This window comes from Eubalaena glacialis, chromosome 7 (genome assembly GCF_028564815.1).
Source record: "Eubalaena glacialis isolate mEubGla1 chromosome 7, mEubGla1.1.hap2.+ XY, whole genome shotgun sequence".
NCBI classification, from domain to species: domain Eukaryota; kingdom Metazoa; phylum Chordata; class Mammalia; order Artiodactyla; family Balaenidae; genus Eubalaena; species Eubalaena glacialis.
In genome coordinates this window covers 16,201,508-16,221,028 of record NC_083722.1, presented here as the reverse complement: position 1 = coordinate 16,221,028, position 19,521 = coordinate 16,201,508, and the positions used below count along the sequence as shown (strand labels likewise).

Below are 19,521 nucleotides of genomic sequence, written 5' to 3'. Positions count from 1 at the left end.
TCTTTAGCACCCACTTTATTCCCTTGATAGATAACCAAACTTTGAATCAATGGTGATGGTACCTTCTCTTTGACGAAAGGAACAGCTGTTCTTTGGTTTCTTGCCAAGGATAGGATTTAGCTGTGGCTCTTTTCAAGCATCTTGGGTCTTGTTCTGTCTCCTCCCATTTCTAAGCACATACAACCTCTATTCCCATCCCTAACCCATTTAAACATGCTCTCTTTATTGACATGGTTTAATTTTTATTTACTGACATCATTATTTCAGGTCTCTCCTGTAGAATTTCAGTGTTCTTTCTTGCTCCTTGGTCTCCAGAGTATGGCTTAAAGCTAAATGCTTTTCATCCTTTGTTTATATCACTGCCCACATACTGTTTGTCAGTTTTCAATTGATTAGTTACTTCTGCAGCTGTTGCCATCAGTTACAAATGGCTTTAGATGCAGAGACAAGGCAAACAAAAATACTCTGTAAACTGTACAGCCTTGTACAATGCTAAGGACTATTCAAGGATGAGAGAGACACAGTATAGTTTAGGCTTCAGCTGAGGCAACTGCCCCTGAATTTGATTATGCAGAAAAGCTGTCTTAAAGGCTTCTAAAGCTGAAAAGTAGCCTGTACAGGAAGAGAAGTCTGAGTCTTTCAAGGGGGAGATGGAACATCCTATTTAGGAGCTGTTGCCAATTTGATTCTTCCTCTGTTTCAACAGAGCAAATCCATTTTTATCAAAGACTGAGGACAAAAGAACCACTGAGAAGTCCTCCGACTTGGCCTTCCAATGGTTTCCATCTCTCCCAATTTGTTACTGTGCACAGAGACACAGAGAATAATGATAGCATCCACCCATGAAACATGGTGGGGGAGAGTAGAAGAAATTAACAGTGCCAGTGCATAATACGGACACAGATCTTCCAGAAGCTTATGTTAATTTAGAAGGACGAATTAACCATGTCATCCAGGCTGTGGTTCCAAGACTAAAACTGGGAAGAGGCGGTTTCTGATGTGCCTGTATAGATATCACAGACCTTATAGCAGACCTTATAGATATCACAGAAAGGGCATTGGACTCGGATTCTGGAGATTGTTTTCTTGATGAACAAAAACGTGATCGCTGAATTGTCACATGATGAAACCAGCTCCTTGTTAGGGATAAGGTTGCCTTCCAACTCAAATTCTGTGATTCTATGGTCATTACCAGTTGACCTGGCTTTGTCTGAGTTGAAAAATAACTAGGCCTTGATTAATGTTTTTGGTGTGTTTATCTGAATTCCCTGGTTAAATTAAATTAAAAAATGGTTCTAATGCCCATGTTTCTGTATTCCTGACTTGGGTGCAGTCAGCCACTGAAATTGATGTAGGAAAGAGAAACCACATGCATCCTCCCTTTCCCCTAGGAACTAACTCTGTTTTTTCTATTATATGGTATATACTCAAGTCCTACAACAGCCCAACAGAAGCCCTACATGCAGGAGTTTCCAGTGTTGTTCCTAAAGCACATGATGACATAGGACTTTGTCCCTTCTGTTTGCCACAGCACTTCCCAGATCCCCCAGCATAAGGAACTCCTGAACTTTTTGACAGTAGTCTTCACACAACAAAGCATGGTAGTAATTTCTAGTGTTATAAACATTCCAGAGTATTTTAAGAAATTGTCCTGTTTGTCTTTCAGTCTTGAAGTCCCAGATTTAAGGGCACAATGGAAACCTTGCTCTTTGCATTGTGGATAACTGCAACTTCCTGCTATTAATGGTATTTCATTTAAAAAAATTTTTTTTTAAATATATTTATTTTTAAAAATTAATTAATTAATTTTTGGCTGCGTTGGGTCTTCGTTGCTGCGCGGGCTTTCTCTAGTTGTGGCGAGCGGGGGCTACTACAACCCGGATACCATGAAGGAAAATGACGAGATTAAATGGTAGGTCATGCCTTGGGATAAGAATGAGAATCCCTGCCCTGGCTACTTAGAATTAATCAGCTAGGAGTCAATCAGAAGTTAACAGAAATACCATCGCAATGAGAAGCCCGCGCACCACAATGGTGTTTCTTTTAACTTCTGATTGACTCCTAGCTGATTAATTCTAAGTAGCCAGGGCAGGGATTCTCCTTCATATCCCAAGGCATGACCTACCATTTAATCTCGTCATTTTCCTTCATGGTATCCAGGTTGTAGTCGAGATTGGATTGAGGCTCCCCAGCTCCCTAGATCCTAGAAAATGAATCCATTGGCTTATTCACGTTTGAGTTGTGCCTACCTGGGCAGGCTTCTGCAAAAGCCCTCCTGCATCCAGATGCACAGGTCTCTAATCACTCTGGATCAGAAGCTTTCCTGCTTTGTAAAGCTCTCCAGCAGAAAGTCTACATCTTCATTTCCATTTCTGCCTCTAACCATCTATCCTTCCAAGTCTTCCAAATATGGCTTTGGAAGGAAAAATCACTTAAGACCTGGCCCTCAGAACTTACTTCTCCTAGCTAAAACTCGTTCCTCTCCCCACTAGACTATAAGCTTCCTCTTGCTAATAGGATCTATGTCTTTTTCCATTTGGACTCCAGCACCTACAACAGTGTCTGGCATATACTAATCACTTTATGCTCATTCAAAGAGTGACCGAATGAATAAATGAACAACTATTGATATTTCTCTTAATGGACATTGAGTGAATACAATTAACTTTTTAATAATGGTTTTATTTTCTATCTCAGTATTACAGACTGATTTCTCAATTCTCCCCAGAGTAGAGTGAGCCCATTTTAAAACAATACTCAGGTAAGTTTCTGAATTATAAACTGTTTACACATCCTAGTCATATATTCACCTTTTGAAAAGTTGCAGCTCTACACAATTGATTCAAATTCATCTTGTCTACATTTTTCAACTGTATATGGACAATTCTTGTTTTATTTGCCAGCTCCTACCACCCCCCACCTTCAGTAGTCTACCTGGAAGAAGGGATCCATTTCTGTTTCACTTTGTTCAACTTTCATCACTGGCTTGACTATAGAGTACCTGCTGACCAAATGTGCACACCCCTGGATAGGACAGCGGCTATGCTGGATGACAGAAATCGGGTGCCCCAACTCTGGGAAAACAGGACTCCAGGCAGAACTAAAAATAAAACACAAAAATGTGAAGAAAAAAAAAGTCCAGTATAAGGTACAAAATGAGGTGAGAAAGCCTTTGAGCTCATTATATCACTGTGTTACCTTTTAATTAACATTCTTAAACCTCAGACTCATCTGCTAAATACAAATAATTCATTTAAATATGTATTAGGTGCTTATTATTTGTCAGACACTATTTTAGGAACTGGGGGCACAATAGTGAGTAATACAAAGTACCTCTCCTCATTGAGCTCACATTCTAGAAGAGGAGCGATAACGTATATAGGATTAGCTAGTGATGTGTGCTGTGAAAAACCACAGAGCACTCATATGAAGCATTTAAAATAGTACCTGGCATTCCAATAGCCAAAAAGTGGAAACAACCCAAATGTCTATCAGCTGATGGACAGATAATGGAAATGTGGTATATCCATGCAGTGGGATATTATTCAGGCATAAAAAGGAAGGAGGTACTGATACGTGCTTCCTCATGAATGAACCTTGAGGACATAATGCCAAGTGAAAAAAAGCAGACACAAAAGGTCACATATTGTATGATTCCATTTATAGGAAATAACCAAAATAGGCAAATCCATAGGGACAGAAAACGGATTAGTGGTTGTCAGGGGCTGGGACTAGAAGAGGATGGGGGGGTGACTGCTTAATGGGTGTGCGGTTTCCTTTTTGGATGATGAAAATGTTCTGGAACCAGAGTGGTGATCGTTGGACAACATGGTGCATGTATTAAATGTCACTAACGGTAAATTTTATGCTATGTGTATTTTACCATATTAAAAAAAAATAGTACCTGGCATAGTATAAGCATTCACTAAAACATATTTTCTATTTCAAAAATATCTTCAAACAGGAAATTAGCTAGGTAAATAAATTATTAAATAAAATTTTAATCACTGGAATGCTATGCAGCCTTCGAAGGGAGTGAACACGATCTCTAAGTACAAACATGGAAAGATGTCCAAGATGCTATTTAGTGGAAAAAAATAAAAGCTAAACATCAACATATATGTATTAAGTACGATTTATGTTAAAAATTGTATGCTTACACACGTTTATATATGCCTAGAAAACACCTAGACCAGAAGGATACACACAGGAAAAATGAAAATAGTGGTTACCTCTGGGGTGAGTAGACGGGGGCAGGGGGGTGGCAGGGAATGTTTCTTTTTTGTACATTAACTCTTGTGTATTGATTGTGTGTCTGTGTGTGTATATGATATACATTTTGAAGTTTTTACATGATGAGCTCTGAGTTAAGAGTGACATGGCAGTCAGAAAAATCTGAAGTTGTTCATAGGTGGCATTACAAGAAATACAGAATCTAGAACAAGGAAGGTAATTACCAATCTTGAGAAATAGAATCTACTGGCTTCATATTCCTTATGAGGAATAAAAGACTTGTCCCTTTCTCAGTGTAGAAATCCTTCTCCATACCTGGTAGTGGTTTCTGCCAAGTGATCAGAGACATGGCAAGTTCTTCTGCTTCCCAAAGTGGCAAGCGTAACACAGGTGCTCAAAAAATTTTTTGCTTAATATTCCCCAAATCCCAACTAAATGGTAAGACATACAATGTTTTGAGTTTCTGTTCAAACGTTCCCCTTAACTTGCTAAGCATGTCTTTAAAAATAAAATTAATGTAGGAGCATAAGACAATGTAAGAAAATCTATCTACAAGTCTAAACTCTTTAAAAAAAAATCATTTTATTGATCCTTTACCATACAAAATTTATTCAAATTACACCCATTTGAAGTGGTAAGATCACAGCTAGAGAACAGGTTACCCTGTAACAAATCTATTTACAAAATCCATCATAAAAGCTTTTTTTTTTTTTTTTTTTTACATTATATTACATATTTTCTTTTTTTAACTAGCATACAACACAAAGCTAAACTGATTAGTAGTTTGCCTACTCCCAATTTTGGGAGAAATACTTCCTTTTGACAAAATCACGTACCCCACAGGAAAAGAAATTCCCACAATCTGACAATTGCCACCCGACTCTCTCTGCAAGGCATCTTCCTTCAAATCCCTCCTCTCGTACACACGAGTTGTCATGCACACGCTGAGTTCTTACTTTCTTTTTCCTGAAAGCTAAAGCTTTAAATACTGCAATTGTATTTACAGATCTACACTTACAACAAAAATGAACACAAGAACACAACAACAAAAAAAACAAAAACAAAATAACACTCTTAAAAAATTACAAACCAGCTAGAAAATATTCTGGCAGTGTTTACAAATTAATTGCTATTTTTGTACAAAATTGCTAGATAATGAAAATATGAGTAGGCTGCGTATCAACTTAAATAAAACGATTGCTACGCACAAATCTGTACATATAAACACACACCTAACACTGTTTGACAGCTCATGTGTTGCTCTTTATACAGTTTACTTTCTAAGGCTCACGCAGTCATAATTCGCACACTTGTAACTTTTAGCCATTTCATGTGTGAGCTTTAATAGCAGCAACTCAATGGTACCAGGAAACCTGCATACTCAGTACTTAAAGTAACACAAATACTGTAGTACTAACCCACTTTGTGTGCCAGATACTATTGCAAAAATAAAATGACTAATGCAAACAGAATACAGTATGGACGTCTAATTAATGTACACCAGTTAAGCCCATTAACTGGGAAAACCTTATGCATGAAGGAACTTTTAAGACTTATTAGGATTCCTTTCATTTTTAAAACAATAAATACGGCATCACGTTACGAAAAGGTTTAACGAGAAATTCAACCAAACACACAAACACCTAGTCAGGTGAGCTCAGTCTTTAGACTTTGGGAAAAAAATCAGCTTTTGTGCAGCTGGCAAAGAGAATTACACAAAGCTGGAAGCAGAGGCAGCTAACCAGATGAGATAAATATGGGAAATGGGGAAAAGCTTGGCATAAATGGTTTCCCATACAGGAAAACACCCCACAGTGCATTTCCAGTAGGCACTTGACACAAAGCTCCCCCTTCCCCCCCCCGCAAATGCTTCATCTCGGACCAAGTCCAGTGTGTGTGTGAGGGGACGGGGGTGGGGATGGAGGCCGAAGAAAAGGGAGGATGATCTGCACCTTTGTTTTTCTTCTCAAACATACACCCATGCATACCTACACAAATAGTTTAAAGTGCTGGTGTCATTGTTTTGACCCGACCACCACTTTGCATATTGTGGAAATCTACCTAGACTAACCGGGCTAGGGCTTTCGCGGTTTTGTTTTGTGTTTTTCCTAAGGGATATCTTTGCCATTCAATTGAACACGTGAATCGAGTGCCTGCTATGTGCCTACCGCTGTGTTGGGCACATAGCATTTCAATTTAACTGTTCTTTGCGTTGAGGTTTGTTTTTTAGATGACTCCCTCATTCCCACAGTCTTTAGCATCCAAGGAATGGATGTGAGGTACTCTGCCACATTCCCAGCGGGAGAGGGCCGTCTCCCCCTGGCCAATGGGAAAGCCATTCTTGGACAGAACTGGTAGGATTTGCAGCTGTCACGAAGCCTCCAACTTGGGACACCATTCCTGAAGAGTTAAGGGGGAGATGCCCTGGCATCCTGTCCTGCTTTTTCTACATCCCTGACTTCCCTTGGTCCAGCTCACTCCTTCGTAGCGGAAGGGGAATGGGAGCTCCCTGTTCTCACCAGCGGAAGTAAATGCCACTGACAGAACGCTACTCACAACGGGGGATGTCGTTCTCCCCAGAGGCCTCTCCATCTGACCCCATCCTGAGAAGTGGTCTCCCTGAGTGCAGTGTAAGAGAGCCCTTTCCCCGGTCACGGGGGCCCGGGAAGCCCAAGGACGGAGGGATCCACACCTGCTGCTCCTTGGGGCTGCTATGTCATCTGACCTGGTTCTCCTTCCAAATGGGCCGCCCCTGTCAGCGAGCTCCACTGGCTCCAAGCGCCCCCTCCTGGGAAAGGAAGCAAGATGGGGCAAAGCTTCTTGCAGAGGCTGTTAAACCTTAGATCACACACGTTTAGATGCTCTGCTCAATAGAGGTTCTCTACCTCTGCTTAAATAATTTGAATTAGCAAAAACTGCTTCAAAGTAAACAATTAAATTGAAATGGTGATGGGTGCCACAGGAATGCTTAAATGGCAGCTTAAAAAAAAAAAATCTAAAATAATCCACAAAGAACTCCAAAGTAGGCATTTGCTACAAATCAACTTCAAACTTACAAATACATTGGGGGCAGGGGAGTGGAAGTGGTTTATGGAGACAGGAAAAATCCACAACAGCTCAGAGGGGCAGAACTCAACTCTTCTTCTATATCTGCGACAAACACTTGAAAACAGTTTCTTCATCCGAAAGGCTGTGGAGGATCTCTTGACCTCCTAGTGGGACACGCGGTCCATAGCTTAAACTGAATTATGACAGTAATTTAAATATTCCTAAGAAGAGCTGAAGAAATCCATTTCATACTTTTGCATGACTTCAAGTTTACAGTTCCTGCAGTTCCATTCCAAATTAGCAGACCCCAAAGACATGCATTCTGCGAAGAAGGCACGGCTTGAAATGCTATTAAGGAAGATTGCTGTTTTCGAGTGGGCCAGGTGGCCAGACCCCAGTCTACAGCCCATCCGTCAGGCACAGCAAGCCAATCCAGGAGGGAGGGAGGAAAAGGACGGGTGAGAGACACCTGATTGCACATTTTCTCACTTGCTGACTCATCCAGGAGATTTTGGAGCCTGGGGCAAGGCAGGGCTTTCCCAAGGGAGCCTGCAACTGTGCGTTTAGACAATTTTTTTTTTTTTTTTTAAATTCATTAAAATGTCAGCTTTGTTCTGAAGTTTGTAGTTTACTTCATGATACTATCTTGGAGGAAGAAGGTAGGAAGGGACAACACTGCATGACAGATGTTCGGTTTCATAATAAAAAAATATTGGTTTATAAGGGAAGTCCACACAAAGCATAATCAGCTACACATAAAGTCTTCCACCAGTGGGAGCTTTTCCAAATCGTAAGCATCAAAGAGATCGCTGATGCCTTCCTCCTCCCCAAGGCTTAGGAGATAGTCTTCTTGGAGCAGGGGGGGCAGTAAGTTCACAAATGGTCCTTCTAGGTTGGAAGGAATTTGGTCCTCGGTCTGCTGTAAAAGGTTGGCTGGGGAGGCCAAGGGAGAAAGGTCTGCCATGGAAATCGAGCAATCACTATGTCCTGAGTTGGTTGAAGCCAAGTCTGAACGGAAAAAGTTGGTGGAAAGAAGAAAATAAGTTAGGCAAAAATCAAATTAATTTTGGGGAAGCATGTACGTGTTGCTGTTATAAAAGCATGCACTCTTTGCTAAGGACAATTAGATGACATGACAGTATAGATCACCTCATGCTAACAGGCACTGTGCGCAGTGACCCTGGTAAGCCTTTCTGTGTTCTGGTCTTACTCATCTTTTAAAATACCAACGGTTAGCAAACAAGAATACACGTAGCTTCAAAGATTAGAGGCTAACAAACTTAAAAAATGTCCTGCTATCAATTAGTCATTCTGTAAAGAAAAACAGAAGAAAACAAAACCTACAGACTGAAAAGTTGGCTCCCTAGTAGAGATCACTGATTTTAACTTAGTCTTTTTTTGAACAACTAGCTTATTAAAGATACTTCTAAAAATACAAATAAATAAAAAGACACATCCACTTTGAAGTTCTAGGGTGGAAAAAAAAAAGTGGTCTTTTGTTTTACCATTTGAGGTAGCATTTTTTTCTCCCCCTCAATATTAAGTCAGACCTGATCACTTAAATCATTCCTATTCTTGCTCCTATATTGGGAGGTAGTAGAAGAAAACTAAATGCATATCTCCAATCTGAAAACACAAAAAGACTGCAAAAAGCTTCCCTTGCTGGGTGGACAGTGGAGGGATGCGTTAGATTTATTTTCCTGGGGTTTCCCTCCCTTATTCTCTCCCCATCACACTGCGGGGGAAATTAGGATAAAACTTCTTTGGCAAAAGGCTTTTCTCTCCTAACTTTTTTCAGTTCCCTCTCTAATGATCTCTGCGGTATCACTCAGAGGTGTGCGGCCAAGTGTAGCTGGTGATTCACCCAGACAGCTTATAGCTTCACTCCTCACTTCCGCTGGTTTTCCAAAACACTGTAAAGAAATGGTTTCTGCTGATGGCAAAAGCCTGTAGGGGCTCCATTAAGTGGGTGGAGGAGCCATTTGCCCTGAAGAAGATCATTATTTTCTTCTGCAAACTATTCAGAATGCCTTTTTTAAAAAATGTTACCTTACTAACATTAATAACAGAAATTTTTGTTTCTTGCCTAGACTTGTGATTCTGATACAGGATCCTTCTAGCCACATTCATTTTTAACATAGTTTCCAAATGACAAAAGTGGAATTTTTACCTTTGGAAGTGGGTTTAGAGATATTCCCATTGTGGTCTTGGTTGTTTGTTTTCATTGGACTGTGTGTTTCAGTCTCTTCTGGACACAAATAAACCTCAATGGGTCCTTGGGTACTTGCCAAATGTATTTGTAGGCTCTATGAACAGAAGAAGTGAGAGAAGTTCAAACTGAAAGTTCTTTTGCAAATGAAAGCTATAGTAATTTTCATCAAAAAATGGAAAGTAAGGGTAATTTTCATTGTTCCTTTTGTTTCTCTACTGGTAGTCCGCCTCCATCAATGACTGTCATCCTCTAGAGCAGGGGTCCGCAAACTGCAGCCCGAGGGTCAATCCTGTCCACTAACTGGCTTTGTAAATAAAGTTTTATTGGCAGAGTCACGCCCATTCCCTTTGTTTATGTGTAGCCTCTGGCTGATACTTGTTTTTTTTTTTTCTTTTCTTTTTTTTCATGCTATGATGGCAGAGCTGGGCAGTTGAATAGTCCCAACAGGCTGTAGGGCTCACACAGCCAAAAACATTTACTGTCTGGCTCTTGAAAGAAAAAGTTTGCTGACCCTTGCCAAGAGGAGGTGAATTTAAAAAATATATATATATTCCTTTTATGCAGACTGTTAGAAGGTCTTTTAAGTGTTCCAAATACAGCATTCCCATGTTATTATTCCTTAACAGTAGGGGTTTTTTTATGTTGAACTTTAATAGCCACTGGAGGAATAGTACTCTTAAGTGCTAGGAACTAAGTTTAATAAGAGAATGCAGCACACTAATATTTAAAATTCTTCTTTATCTAGGTCATAGAGCTATTATTATCATTTAAGGTGAGAATTCTACCCTAGATGGGAGCTTGCAAATTTCATTCTCTTTTTTATTTTCTACGCATTCTTTTACTACATTTCTTTATCTTATAGTTATAGTCTAGGCCTATAGTATCAAAGTATATCTGAAAGCAATCACAAAAATATGCTCCTCATTTTCTTACAATATTCTAGTCTATCAATTAACCCGAAGTCCCATTTGATTTCTTAAAAGTAAATGTGTTATAAATGATAAATTCTTAAAATGTCCTAAGATAAGTTAGGGAGCTACTTTAAAACATTTATATCTCTGTTCATGGTGGGGACCACATCCAGGGTAATCAACGTAAAATTCCCCACCGGTTCAAATGGATCAGAACTACCATATAACAAATTATGAAAAAGAGAAAATACAAGAGGGACAGGGCCCCATATAGCACTTTGAGTTGAATGCCCTGCTATGTTAAAACTAGACTTTTTGGACACTCAATACATATCAAACTGTTGAAATGTTTTTAAAGTTAGGATTAAGTAAAACAGATGGGGAAGAACTATCAAGCTTTTAGGAGAATACAGACTTTAACCAGGAGTCAATGATTCTTTAACACCAGGCATTCCAAAAAGATCTCTACAGATGAACAAAGACGTTATCTCCTTACCTCTATTGGGTCAGGCACTTCAAGTCTTGTTTCTGGAGGGGCTTTCACAACTATAACAGTTTGGTCTTTAAGGCCACTAATTTTTCGAATATCTTGATATGTAACATAAGCTAACGTAATGAGTGTTAAGGAAATCTTCCAACTAATCGTCTCGGATGTAACCATTATGAAGATAACAAAATAGATGCATGGAAAAATTTTTAAGTATTTTATTTCTTAGAAGAATATATCTGTCTCTCCTTCTAGATCTTTAAATATATGGGCTCTTCCGTGAATCTTCTTTTCTGGTTGTTATTCTAAACAACAAAAGAAGTGTCTAGCTTTTTTCTTTCCATTTCTAAGTTCATGGCTACTTAAGATACTAACATAAACACAGAAACAGAATAGTTAAAATAAACTCTCAAAAGAAAACTGAAACCCAATTTGGTCAGGGATTTTCAAACCAGGTTCCTCTGGAGCACAGGTATTGCATGAACTCCATCCAATGAAGTACTCTGTCACTCAAATTGAATGATGGCAGATCCCAATTCACAGAAAAAATTTAAGCCCTATTAACCATAATTTTGTTGAAACACCGGTAACTTCTATCTGCTACTTGATTCCTAAAAAGTGTCAGCAGCCACCCAGATGGATGAATGAAATCTATGTATCCGTGGAAGAACTCCGAGCACTGCTCAGGCAGAGAGCTTGTTTTCTTAAGTGTACCTGGGCTGGTTGTGATTATATATTGCCTACTGATAAGAGCGTCATTACTTCTCTGTTAGAAAAATTACCCTTTGTATGATATTATTAACTACAATATTTCAGTGTTCGCAAGGAGGAAAGCAGCTTCCAGATGATCTGCAACCTAAATGATTTAGGAAAAGAGAGTAAAATAATATTTCAGTACTCTTGGTAGTTACTTCCGAGCACTGAACAATTCTTTAAAGTGCCCTGACAGTTAAACCTAAGAGGATATTACGAAAGAACATGGTACTTATTATATGATAAAGTATTCATGCTAGCTTGCTTAGAGAGACAGGCTTTGACTTGGTACTACAAGAGAATAGGTCGCATAGCTTTCTTTTATAAGGGACATGGAGTACCATAATTAACATACAATGTCTTTAGCCAGTTGCTTTTCATATTAACTCACAAAAAATGCCTAGGATAAAACAGCAAATCACAACCCAACAAAGGCATTTCCGGAGGTAATATAATGTAGTGAATAGAGTCTGTGATCTAACATGTTTAATACAGAAATAGGACTTAGAAAGCCTAGAGGAAATGATGTCCCTTAGATTAGTAGCTTTTTATTAGAAATTGAATGAAGCTATGAACCTGCTGTCCAGAAAAAAGCACATTCACCCAAAGTCTGCAAGTACATTTAGGGGCATCTATCACAGACTATCATCTTTAAGTCTCAGTAGTTCAGACAACAGCTATTTCAGTGTTGAGCTTGACAGGACAGCTCACGCAGGATTCTGGGTTTTAGGTCATCATCTGTTTCATCAAGGAAGCCAATTGCTGTCTTCATAGAAGACTTGGCAGTTATGAATTTTTACTGAGAACAGTGGGGAAACTGATAACTAGGTACTTACTCCACAGCCCACTGTCAAAAAGCTATTTGACAACCACTTATTAAAATAAAACCTCATCTACAATTACCCAACATGCTGCAGGAAGGAAAATTTCAACACATTTGTGAACAAGCTGTACCAAATTCGGAACTGGATGGCAAATTGAAATAGATTGTGCAAACATATTCTCTAATCTCACAAACTTAAAAGTGCTTCCACTGTGGCTCCCTCCTGAATTTGCTTCTTGGGTTAGCAGCCCCCTGCAAGGAAGCTTTCATTTTCTGCAACAAAGGCACCAGAGAAAGCTAATGTAGGTGACAAGGCTATAAGCTGCCAATCACATGTAACAGCCATATCTCCTCCCCGAAGGGGCTCCTGAGTAAACAATGTATGAAGCAGCCCAACTAGAGCTACTCTTGTGTCTACCAGTGTAAGCCCACTCTGGCCACCACGGGGAGGGGGGAGGGGGCGGTGTCGAATCATCACACCTCTTCTCCAGCTCACTGATCATCAGCTGACAAGGTTAATCCTTTGGCCAACAGGAAATGAACAATCAGAGTTTCAAAAAACTGCTTAAATTGGAAAATAAATGTCCCCATAACTCCAAGGGAAAGCCTACTAGAGATGAGACACTAGAAGAAACTAGGCAGGTCACATTTTATTTTCTGTCTAACGAAGATAAATGGGGAACTAAAATTAGAGATGGGATTATTTAAAATACTGGTTTTGTCTTCTACTAAGAACTGAGAAAATTGCAAAATCTTCTCGTCAACACGATGAAGTAATCTCTCTCCTCTATGGTCTGAAGTGAGGTGATGAACAGTTAAGTTTTCCTCAGGTGGTCAACAGATTGTCAGCCAGTTAAGAACAAGAGTTGGCTTTTTATATTTTTACTTCCAAGCACTAATGTTTGTGGATGAATGGATAAACTGAGATTTCTTAGGCCTTGAGGTGTTTCTGAAATCAGTTTTTGGTGTTGTGATTCAGCATAACGTGCTTTAAAAACTATAGAACGATTCTTCTATACTCTTTCAATTCCTTCAACTATAGTTCAATTACAGATTCAACAAATTCCAATTGCCCCCAATATCTGATGAAAAGAAAATAGAATATGAGAACCCCAACAGTGACAGCTAACACCCACCTAAAACCTGGGAAGCCCAAGATGAATCTGCTGATTGTTATCATTAATATGACTACTGACACCTTACATATCTCATTAATAGTGTTGCCTTACGCTCTGAGTGTATCCGTATGTCCCAACCACACATGAATACAATACTTGAAAAAACAGTTCCCACCTGGCTATCAAAAGAGATACGATAGGATGCAGTCTAATGACTATCATTCCGTAAATACTGAACACACACATACACACACACACACGCTTACTTGTATGAAACTAGAGTCAAATTCTACCTTGTGCATAAAAGTCAGATCATCAACTCTGGAAATAGTCTGGAAGGCACTAACCCCCGCCAAACAGGTGGCACAAAGGATATCTTTGATTCTCTGAATCCTCGGTTAACAGTTTGAGGTCCAGGGTGCAGCTTTGGATCAGTTCATCTAATTTCTTCTCTTCCTGACTGAGCTCGGTCACTTCTTTAGACAGGCCTTGACACTGGGCCAGCATGCCCCCGTCCTCAGACAGACTGCAGCCCCTGGAAACCCAAACACAGGCTCTGCATGGCTGCTCGACAGGCCAAAGGGGAGAGGGCGAACGGGAGGGCTGGGGGAAACGGTCCTTCGGGTAAATGTCCCCTCTTGATGCAGGAGGTCACACTGTTTGTTAGCCAAGTGTTAAAATTAGAACGTTTATACATATTTTTTCATACATAAAGTCCTTCACTTTTCACACCATAGAAATTAAGTGAAAAAACACTGCTATTTTCAGGTTTCTTTCCTCCAGAAGAGCCTGTTTCTTCAGAAGACTCAAATTCAAAGGGCAAAAGGGGGAGGCTCCTTCCTGCCACATGCCTCCCAGCGGGGAGAAAAGCAACAGGGGAAAAAGGGCAGAAAGACATAGCAAGATAGAAAAATTTGAAGAAAAAGATGGAATGGTTCAAAATTCAACCAAACGTCATCCAAAAAAAAAGCATGAATGACCTACGTCATTTCTGAGGGTCTTATACCAACCACTAAAAAGGAAAAGGAGGTGAAGAAAACAGGTATATGTGCTGGATGCAAGAACAAAAATCAGTTCCCAACAGGTGTGTCTCAACCACAGGCTAAAATGGGTCACTGAATTGTCATAAAATTCCAAAAAAGTACATGTTCATTTTATCATGTTTGAAGTAATATTTTTTTCAAAGCCAACCCATAACAGATTTATTCCTTCCAATAATGCTTTCATAGTTCCTTCTGATATACTGGGTGTTCAGCTGCTCTGTCCATAATTCACAAACGACATTATCATACATTTAATCATACATGTGGGTGTGTAGATGACAAGTATTATCATCCCGGTTTTCCAGAAGGAACCTTGACTTAATTTACACAGAGAGTGAGTTAATCGGCAATGAGAACCATCAATAAAGATACCTGACAACTGTGCGTACACACAGATGTGTTGATACACAGCCACAGATAGTTTCTAAACTCCTATTAGAGACACGCCACAGACCTGTGTAAGCATCTATTAGATTACACATGTGAGCACACACGTAGATATCACGGTGACAGATGAACAGCGTTTTACTTTACAGATGCAGGGCTCCATTTAATCCCAGGATCCCCTTGCTTGAGGCTAATTGAATATAAACCCTTTTATCTCTGACAGCATCTAAACAGAAGGTCTCTTTGTAAAGAGACTTTGAACTTCTGGCTAAGGAGTTGAGGAGGGAAGAGAGAAGGAGAGAGAAGTAGGAGAAAAAAGGAATGAAGTGTGGGCATGGGCGTGAAAGTTGGGCCTGGGAGAAACCCCTCTGCAGTTTGCAAGGACCCCAGAGCCAGTGAATGCGGGGGCCGTGACTCATACTCACATCCACTGCACGTTGTTTTTAGACTTCTTCTTAATGAGGTGGATGCCTTCCAGCACATTGGTGATGTCATAAATCCTTCTCTTTTGTACCTTCAGCACCTCTGCTGCCTTGTTCAAATCCAAGACCCCATCAGGTGATTGGCTCAGTAGCTGAATGAACTTCTTGGTGAGCAGACCAAGTGATGTATCATACCGTGTTTTTTCTGAGGGAGATTTTGGAGCTTAAAGAAAAACAAAAGCCGAGCGGGTGGGGGGATAGGGGGAAAGGTAAAGAAATGAAGGGTTTCTTTGCAGTCAAGCAAGCCCCCATTCCCCCAGCAGCCCAGGTATTAGTGTTGGAAGCAAAGCTGTTGTCGCTGATGCTTTTGGTGAGTTATGGAAAGCTATGAAATTGCTTTATTAGAAAAGGAAGGGACAGTAAAAAACTCCTGTTTGATTAAAGCGTTTTACTGTGAATTTCTCAGTAGTTTCTACTTTGGCTTACCCTACTCCCTGGGTCTAGTGAAGTATCTCACACATAGTAGGTGCTCAAAAATATCTGTTGAATGAATGAAAAAGTGCTGTAGCCTCATGAGAACAGCACATGTGGAGCCTAATTTGATGGGGTCCGGCTGTGAATCTCTCCAGCATTTGATGATGGGGCCCAGACAGACCCATCCTAACTGCCCTTTCAGACTCCAGTGTCTCTGTGTGTATATAACTCGTTCACCAACTTTTCAAATAATGTAGATGAAGAATACCTGGAAAAGTCGTTCAATCCAGTCTCCCCATCCCTCTGGAATGAACTGTCCTCATTTAATATTGCATTTATTCTCTTACAGGTAGGTGCACAGGTCAAGGGTTTAACTGAGTACAACACACAATTTGTGGATTGCCTAATTCATACACCACAGGATAGGACAAAGTCTAAATTAATTTAGCCTTTGCATTAAATGCCAAAGATGTAAAGGACTATTTAGCTATTTCCAACCTACTTTTCTCTCTCTCCCAAAAGAAACGATTGTGTTTGATGGAAATGGAAACTAGCTGCAATTTACTGGTCTCAATTCTTACGCTGCCATATGCTGAACTAGAGATTTAGGCTGGCATAGATATCACCTACACCCAGCTAGCCCTGGTCCCTGAAGTAAGGTCCATGAAGGAAAGTTAAAGTTAGATTTGACTATGGAACAGTGCCAAAGAGCTTGTATTCTGAGTTGAAAAATGAAACTGCACACATCAAAAGAGGCCTCCCCTGAAGTCAGTATTCAGGTACCAGAGTGACTCTGTAAACCTCTCACTGGGTGTCTGCAGACATCATATTTATTTTTTGGATAGGCACAGGCAGAAATGAAAAAGAACCAAACATGCCAAAATTATCCACACCTTGGCATCCCTTCAGCCACAAGCTCTGAAAGTTGGGAAGCTCACACCCAAGAGAGGAAGAGATGATGGAATCCTTACTTTTTGGACTATCTGGACTTCGGAGCGCAGCTCTTCCTTTGCCCTTGGGGGTTTTTAAACCATCTGAGAGGTACTGCTGACCGCTTTCTCCTAGCTCCAGCCTGCGCTTTGCCTGGAATAAGAGAGTACAGTCGTTGGTCGCTGGTCATGTGGATGATCACAAGTGAAGCCAAACGCCACAGGCTCGCGCCAGCCCCCGCTGGCCCCCTCCATTTCACTCAGGGTCTCGGTTCCCTCCAGCCGGGGCTCTGGCTCCGGAGGCGGAGCTCTCGCCACCTGGGCTCAGATGGACAAATCCAACCATCCTTCAGGGTTAGGCTCTGGAGCCACTTTGTTCATTTACTCATTGATTCAACATACGTGCCAGGCATGGGGCTGGAGACTAAGAATACCGCAGGCATCATGGGACTTAAATTCACTTTTCCCCAGCAAACCTCTGCTTCTGTCTCCATCTCTGACCTGGGTTGAACCCCCTTCCTTGTGCTCCCCAAACACTCTGTGTTTATTGGTATCATAACACTTGCTGGATGTAAGAGTTATTTTACTTATCTGTTTCTCATTTCCTTTAAGGCAGGGACTGCTTCCGATTTATCTTTGCATACCCAGGGGTTGGTACAGAGCCTGGGTTTCTGTAGGAATTCAGTCACACACACACACTCTCTCTCTCTCTCTCTATATATATATATATTCAATGAAAGAAAGGGTGATTGAATAGTAACATAACTGGTCACAGACTACAAATGCTCATTCATCAGAATAACAAATACTGCAAACACTCAATCCTGGGTTTCAACTAGGATTACTTTCCCCATTTGGTCATCAAACTGGGCAAACGAGAAGCTCTCACCCAAGTTTTTCATCTGATTTTTCATATAAAATATGCACTTCATGCCTTTTATGTCCTGGGCTCTGGGCGAAGGGAACAGAGGTAAGCAAGACAGGTAAGAGTCCCTTGGTTCCTAGTGCGCAGAGCACAGGAGAGAAGCCAGGTAATTAAATAAGTAACTGCTGAGTCCTGACTGCACGGGTGTGAAGGGTGTTCAGACGGGGGTGGTACCAACTAGACACCCACGTGACAATGTGCACTTAGGCTCATTTCAGGGCGGATGCTTCTAATGAGGAGATTCACAATTTCAAAATAACTCCCCATGACATAGAAACGGAAATAACAACTTATCAGCTGAACTTGCTCTGTTCACTAAGAAGCCATGAGCCACAGGCAGCTCATCCGATCTGACCCGTGCTGTCCGTGTAAAACACACACTGGATTTCAAAACTTAGCACGAAAAAGGCTGAAAGAGCTCAGGAATAATTCTTATATTGATTACATGTTAAAATGATGCTGTTTCGGCTTCATAAAATATTACTAAGTAAGATGCTATAAAAATTATCATTTCACCTTTTTCCGTATATATATATGGAAAATACATGTATCTTTTTACCATGTGGCTTGCATTTGTGGCACACATTATCTTTCTGCTGAGCAGTGCATCACCACTCCAAAGGCCTAGGAATGACAATGAGCAAATTAACTTTCTTAATTTCATTGTCTGCTCCCAAACACTCTTGTCAAATCCTTGTGTGGGCCTGTTGCTTCGGTTGGCCCAGTGAACATTCCCTTCCCTCTCACAGACTACGAGTGCCCCGGTGCACACAGGTGACCCCGGTGCACACAGGTGACCCAGGCCCGGCTGGTCTTTATGCTCCATCCGCCCCCTCGCCCACAGCGATTGCAGTCCTCCTGGCACAGGACCAAAGCTGGGTGAACGAAGGCAACCCCAGGAATTTTTCTGGAACTACTGGTAGGAAGGGGTGTGCCTTCTTAGTAAGGTTGATAAGCTGGTAGCCGAAAGCTACCTGGAAATGAGGCCTCCCCAGGGGAAAGCAGAGTGGAGAAACAGAGAGAAAGGGGTCTGAGGCCATCATTCAAAACTCTGGGTCAGGTCATGCAGTTGGCCTTCCCCAGACTTTTCAGTTACATCAGTTACATTAGCCAATAAAGTCTCCTTTTAGCTCAAAGCACTTTGAGTTGGGCTCCTGAAAGTGTGGGGAGGATGTGACAACCTGTGGAAATGGCTGAGTCAAGACGGGCTCCAGTGAAATGGGGAGCTGGCATGCCTTGCTAACAAGGGGCCAGGTGTGTTGGTTACTTCTTGTGGCCTGCAGGAAATTACTACTGATAGAGACAAGCTTTGTAGAGGCTTACCTAAAAGTAGAGAAGGAGAAAACAGCTTTGCTTTGGAGGCTTTTTCTCAGTAGAGAGCAATCCAAGAAGATACACAGCTGTATTCTCTGCCCCTGCTAAAGTCCACAGAAGGAAGGCAAAATGGGAAAAGGGCTTGGGCCCCTGAGCTCCTGGCCCCTTAAGGCCACACTCTCCTTGAACCCTCAATAAGAACCACCCACTGGCCAGCAGCCTGGGGGCATAGTTGTTTGTGCCTCCCCATCCTCAGCTACTGTTTCAAATTGCTTTGAGGCTAAGGCCTGTGGAAGCAGTGAGCTGTAGGCTGGGGAAATTCCAAGATCTGTTGCTAAGAAACTGCGATCTAACTTCAAGGACCAGGACTAGTCAGGTTGTGTGACTTTGGTAACCAAGCACCAAACCATAGAGTTGACAAATCTCAATACTAGATAGAAAA

General features: G+C 41.0%; 1 protein-coding gene across 2 annotated transcripts in view; it reads right to left on the bottom strand.

Annotated features, from left to right (window-relative positions):
- Nucleotides 1–7,130: 7,130 nt before the first annotated feature.
- Nucleotides 7,131–19,521, bottom strand: part of E2F3 (E2F transcription factor 3) — a 77,427-nt gene continuing 65,036 nt past the window's right edge. Inside the window, exons 2-7 of one of the 2 annotated variants that reach the window (XM_061194864.1) lie at nt 16,883–16,994; nt 15,441–15,660; nt 13,962–14,120; nt 10,901–11,015; nt 9,452–9,587; nt 7,131–8,289 (exon numbers count right to left, since the gene is read on the bottom strand). In XM_061194864.1, the coding sequence (XP_061050847.1) occupies nt 8,027–8,289; nt 9,452–9,587; nt 10,901–11,015; nt 13,962–14,120; nt 15,441–15,660; nt 16,883–16,994 (1,005 nt within the window). In that variant the 3' untranslated portion in view covers nt 7,131–8,026. The remainder of the gene's footprint in view (nt 8,290–9,451; nt 9,588–10,900; nt 11,016–13,961; nt 14,121–15,440; nt 15,661–16,882; nt 16,995–19,521) is intronic. The other variant, XM_061194865.1, reaches the window with a different exon arrangement.